The 5741-nt window shown below is 59.7% G+C and overlaps 1 protein-coding gene across 2 annotated transcripts in view; it reads left to right on the forward strand.

The window, feature by feature from the left end:
• The window catches only part of LTBP2 (latent transforming growth factor beta binding protein 2), a 109696-nt gene that overhangs the window by 76512 nt on the left and 27443 nt on the right, over positions 1-5741 (forward strand). For both annotated transcript variants that reach the window (XM_010855745.1, XM_010855744.1), the window contains exons 11-15: positions 1087-1251; positions 1510-1725; positions 2743-2762; positions 3214-3253; positions 4174-4287. In XM_010855745.1, the coding sequence (XP_010854047.1) occupies positions 1087-1251; positions 1510-1725; positions 2743-2762; positions 3214-3253; positions 4174-4287 (555 nt within the window). The remainder of the gene's footprint in view (positions 1-1086; positions 1252-1509; positions 1726-2742; positions 2763-3213; positions 3254-4173; positions 4288-5741) is intronic.

Genomic DNA, 5741 nt, shown 5'->3' on the forward strand with positions numbered 1-5741 from the left:
CCTCCACCTCCCACCCCCGTTTGCCACTCCCCATGGCAGAACTGACATCACAGCCCAGACCAGGGAGGCCTGACCAGGACTGAATAAAACCAGTCTCAACTGGACTCTGCAAAGTAGCAACTCAGCTCAGGTCGGCCACCCCAAGGCTCAACAAAGCTCCCTGCGGCCGGCCAAGCCCTCAGTCTGTGAACTGCCAAGTCCTGGGTCTGCGAGACCACAAGACAACTGACTCGAGCACCACTCTCACAAGAGGGAGCACCCTTGCAAGGGAGAGACTGGATCCAGCGTCCCCAGTGTCCCCAGAGGCGATAGTAAGAGGAGACAGCAAAGGATGAGGGGATACAGAGTGGGGAGAACATGTCAGGAAGAGTTCACGGTCACTAATTTATTAATGCTGGAAAGAGACCCTCCAGGCAGGGAGGCAGAGATGGCCCCGGCTGTTATTCTCTAAGCCCAGTGTGGCTCACCTTCACTGCAGTCCACGGGATTTTGATTCATGGATCTAGCCCTCCATCCGTCCATCAGCGAGCATTGACTGAGCACCTGCATGAACCAGACACTACCCTAGTTGCCTGGGCTGTGAAGATGGCCAAGCCAGGGCCCCTGTCCTCAAAGCTCCCCATCAGTCCGGTGGTTCTCACCTTGACTCATCTGCCTAGGGAGACCCTGTGGCCCTCAGGGCACACTGCTCCCACGTGGGCCCCCCAGGATGGCTTTTGACAACACCATGGACTGAGAATCTGAGACAAGCAAGCACATCCCCTTCCCTGCTCTCAGTTCTCCCATGTGAGGCTGGGCGTCCAGGCCCCTCAAACAGATAACCTGAGGAGGGGCTGAAGCATCCCTGCAGCCACTCTTCCTTGTGTTCTGTGGGTACTTTCAGGGCCCCAACTTCTAGACCGAGACACAGGCCTGGCCGACCTGAGCCCGTGTGGCCGGCCACTGCACCATCCTCTGCCTTTCCCCTCCCGCTAGCTAACTGCCCACCCTCACCTGGCCCCCATCACTTGCCCACCCCCACCTGCTGACATACCCAGTGACCCACCCCCTCCCGCCCACCCTCACCTGCCGCTGTGCCCGTTGCAGCGGACAAGGCCGTCTCCATGCAGCAGGGGCTGTGCTACCGGCTGCTGGGGCCCGGCACCTGCGCCCTGCCTTTGGCCCAGCGGATCACCAAGCAGATATGCTGCTGCAGCCGCGTGGGCAAAGCCTGGGGCAGCCTGTGTGAGAAATGCCCCCTGCCTGGCACAGGTAACCCTCTGTTCCCTTCTTGGCCCCAGCCACTGAGCTGCTTCCTCCATGCCAGTGGCCGCTGTCCCCCTACCCTGGACCTAACCTAAGGCCAGAGACCCTGAGTCCTCCTCCCTGACCATTTCCTTAACCCGACCTGGGGCCTCTCCCTTTTCGCTGCCACATTGCCTTGCCCCCCAGGAGGGAGGGAAAGGAGGACCCTGGATTCCTGCAGGAACAGCACCCCCTCATCTGGTCCTCTGACGCTTGAACTTGCAGAGGCCTTCAGGGAGATCTGCCCTGCGGGCCACGGCTACACCTACTCGAGCTCAGACATCCGCCTGTCCATGAGGAAAGCTGAGGAGGAGGAACTGGCCCGGCCCTCAAGGGACCGCGGCCCGAAGCGCAACGGGACCCTGCCCAGGCCAGCAGAGAGGCAGCCACTGCGGGCGGCCACCGGCACCTGGGTGGAGGCCGAGACCGTCCCCGACAAGGGTATCTGGTTTGGGGAGGAGGTCTGAGGGCTTCCCCACCCGCTCAGGTTACAGCACCTCAGAGAGAAGTGGGGTGTTTACCCTGGGCCCGTGGCGTCCCACCTCAGGGGCGTTAGGAAAGGGAGTTGGAAACGCAGCTTGGCCTTGGGAACCTGCTCTCATGGCCTGGCCTGATGGAAAGGCCACGCCTCCTCCTTTGGGGTCAAAAGGTGCCCATTGTCCCAGAGAGCTGCTGGTGGGGGCTCCATAACACCACCCCCCAACCACTGCTGACCCTGCCTTTCCATCCCCTGCCCCTGCCGCACCGCTTCTGGGGCTGGTGCTGGCATCCTAGGGAATCTAGGGGCTTCAGATCCCCTCCCATGGCCTTAGAGTCAGAGCACTGGCTCCAGCTCAACTGCCTTGGGCCCAGGAGGCATGGGGCTGGAAAGATATGGGGCTTGAGGCAGCCCTGGCAGGTGCCCTGGGAAACCATGCAGAAGGCACACCTGGGCTACTGGTAGCATGGAGTCCAAGGGCGCGTTAGAACAGGGAGGACTGTGCGATGAACAAAGTGCTCTGCGAACCAGGAGCAGGCCGACAGGGCAGTCAGGCAGAGCCCGTCATCGTGGTAACTGGGCGCTGGCCAGGAGCAATCCCCGCTTCCCAGAACTGTTGCCTTGCCCTGGAGCCTGGAGCAACCCTGCGTGGCCAGGAGGCTTGCAGTGAGGACCAAAAGTGTGGACTGGCCCAGAGCGGCTGGGACTCCTGTCGCCAGGGGCATTCAAGGAAAGCCAGAGGTGTCCTCTCGCCAACTGACCACCTTGTAGGCCCCCAGCCCGGGGATCCTGGGATCTGGGCTGGCCAGTCCTGGAAGGGTGGCAGGGGCAGGTAAGACTAGTCAGAGCTGTCTCTGCCACCGGGCCTGCTGTGGACAAAGTAGGGAGGTCACAGAGTGAACCAGCCCTGGCCGTGGGGGGCGGGAGCAGGCAGCCGTACGTGTCCTCCCTGAGCTCACGCTCTCCCCTTTCCTCCCCAGGCGACTCTCAGGCCACCCAGGTAAGTGAGTCATCCCACCAAGGAGCTGGGCAAATGTGGCAGAGACCGGGACCTGGTAGCCCTGAGGCTGCAGGGCAATGTCACATGAGGGAGGGAAGGGAGAACGATCCAGTGTACGCAGGATTTTACTAACAGAGAAGCCAAGGTGGGAGAGTTGATCCCAAGACCCACTTGTACCCTGAAAGAAGTAATAATCGCAGCTCTGGTTTTTCTGGCAGCTACAGTGCAAGTTCTGTCATTTGAGAAGGTCAGCGGGGGGGGCCCTTCAGAAAGAGAGCAGGAACGTGTCCTTTAGTCCTGGCTGTTGCTCAGACTTTCATCACAGCACATGAGGTCTAGAACTGTGTGCTAAGTCACTTCAGTCATGTGATCCTACGGACTGTAGCCCACCAGGCTCCTCCGTCCGTGGGATTCTCCAGGCAGTGAGACGCCTTCTCCCGTTTCTGTGCAGGTGACAACCAGTGTTACCCAGCTATCCACCTGGGTCCCAGGTGAGTGCCTCCTCCTAGTGGCGCCCAGGAAACAAAAGGAAGGGAGGAAAGACTTTAACTAGGAGTAGCAATAGTACACCTGAGCTGATGCCAGAGGCTCGGATCAGGTGAGGTTGCGGGTGATGTCAGAGGTGAACACTTTTCCTGGGAGCTCTGTACACCTAAGGTGTGAGAAGGTCACTGAAAGATGCTGCTATGCCTTGTGAATACCTCCCCAGCTGCAGCACTCGGTCTGCCCTTTGTGGTGCTGAGACCAAAAGGAACCACAGAGGAATAAAAGAAACCAAAGAGGAAGAGCTGGCTGAAGTGGGGGCAGGTCAGGTCCAGAGGGCCCTGCTCCCAGGCCTGCCTTCCCTCAGGAGATTGTTAGAGCTTTGCAGAGCCTATCAGGAGATGATTAGAGCTCCAAAGAGCCCAGCTGTCTGGCTGGGAACAGGGCACTGTTCAGAAGTCAGCTTCAGCTTCCTCTGCTGTGAGGTGGACACGAATGCCTGCCCTGCTGCCTCTTAAGGCAGGTGAGATGTTGGTGTTTGAGGCAGAGCTCTGTAACTCTAAAGTGTTTTGCAAGCAGAAGGAGAAAGCTGAAGTAGGCCTGGGCTTCGGCTTGTCTCCAAGAAGCTAGTAGCTGTGGAAGAGTGGCTGTTCCCGCAAGCCTCCGCCTCCTCCCCTGCAAAGTGGAGGGTGAGACTAGATGCGCTCTTAGAGTCTCTGACTTTTTGGAGCCAAGTGGAGTTTCAGGAGACTAGGAGGCAGAGGGGATGACCTGCCCAGGCTCCAGCCCTTGTTCTAGGAAACTGACGGCAGAGGGGAGGGAAGGGCGCTGCCTGGCATCTCTGGAGGGAATGCTGTCCAGGAGGTAGGAAAGTGGGCAGCCCAGGGGCCAAGGCCCACTTGCACCCCGACCCCTCTTCCCTCCACAGGAGGTGCCCTGGGAACACCAACACCATCAGTGCCTGAACAGGGGATCCCGGAGGCCAGGGAAGAAGCACAAGTGACTGCTCCCACCAATGTGCTGGTGACCCCAGCGCCCTCAGGTACGTGCAGCAGCCCCTCAAGGTGCTCCCAGCTCTCCCCCAAGATGCACAGTGCTCAGTGGAGTCCTGCCGGGGTCAGCACCCCTGGCTGCATCCCACAGAGGGCACGGGGTGCCCTAGTGACCGGAGGAGTCCCGTCTGGAGCACCAGTCAAGCCAGGAAGGAGAAAGAGAAGGGAGAGTTCGCCTTCCAGGAGAACCCCGGGGGACCCTCTCCAGGAAGGGGCGCCCGTGGGGCCTCCAGGATCCCGACTCTTCCAGGCTGTTGACCCCGAGTTGGCTGAGTGCCCTGGTGGCGGGCAGTCTCCCGCCCATGGGGAGGGCCGACTTTCAGGAGGGAAAGTGGTTCTATGTCTAAAGTTGTTTGGCTGCCTGGGAGCTTGTGTCCCCGGCTCTGGCCGCTGCCGCGGTGAGGGGGTGTGGTGCGGGGGAGAGCCCTGGCATACCCACCTTGCTCTGGAATGCACCCTCCTCAAAGCCTCTTTGTCTGGGGACTTGGTTCCAGAGAAGCAGGGCCGGTGCTGGCACAGCTGCTCCCTGCTCACGTGTGTGCGTGTGTGCTCACGTATGCGTGTGTGTTCACATATGCGTATGTGCTCGTGTGTGTGCTCGTGTGTGTGTGTATGTGCTCACGTGTGTGCTCATGCATTTGTGCCCACGTGTGTGTGCTTGTGCTCATGTGTGCACTCACGTGTGTGTGCTCACGTGTGTTCACGTATGTGTATGTGCTCGTGTGTGCTCACATGTATGTATGTGCTCGTGTGTGTGCCCACATATGTGTGCTTGTGCTCATGTGTGTGCACTCACATGTGTATGTACTCGTGTGTGTTCTCACACGTGTGTGCTCACATGTACATGTGTGCTCGTGTGTGTCCGCTCACGTGTGTGCTCACATTTGTGTGCTCACTTGTGTATATGTGCTCACATGTGTGTATGTCCACGTGTGTGCTCACATGTGTACCCCCACGAGTGCCCTCATCAGGGCCTTGCTGCTTTTAACCTCATAGACTGAGGTCACCTTGGGGTGAGGGGTATGTCCTTCAGCAAAGGGAGAGACCCTGCCGGTTGAGGCAACAGTCCAGAGAGTGATTGGGCTGGGAGTTTGCCCTTCCTAGGCCTGAACTGGGATGTCCCCGCTGTCCCCCACCAGGACCCCTCTTCTCTGGGCTCAGTGCACTGCTCCAGGGAGTGTCCTAGGCCCCCCACCGCTCAGCAGGCAAGATGAGCTGGGTTCAGGGCAGAGCTGGGGCGTCAGCTTTGTGAGGACACAACGCCGCACACACACACAGTCCAGAACCTCTCTCCTGGTCCCTTCGCCCCTCGCCATCCCCAGCCTTAACCCTTGGGGAGGACATGTAGCTCCTGGCTAGGGGTCCTCCTGAGTCCCCAGGCTGACACAAATTCCGAGCCAGGCCAGGGGCAGGGTAGCCTCACACACAGGCCAGTGTTGGCATT

The sequence above is a fragment of the Bison bison genome, unplaced genomic scaffold, assembly GCF_000754665.1.
Source record: "Bison bison bison isolate TAMUID 2011002044 unplaced genomic scaffold, Bison_UMD1.0 scf7180017864368, whole genome shotgun sequence".
Lineage (NCBI taxonomy): Eukaryota > Metazoa > Chordata > Mammalia > Artiodactyla > Bovidae > Bison > Bison bison.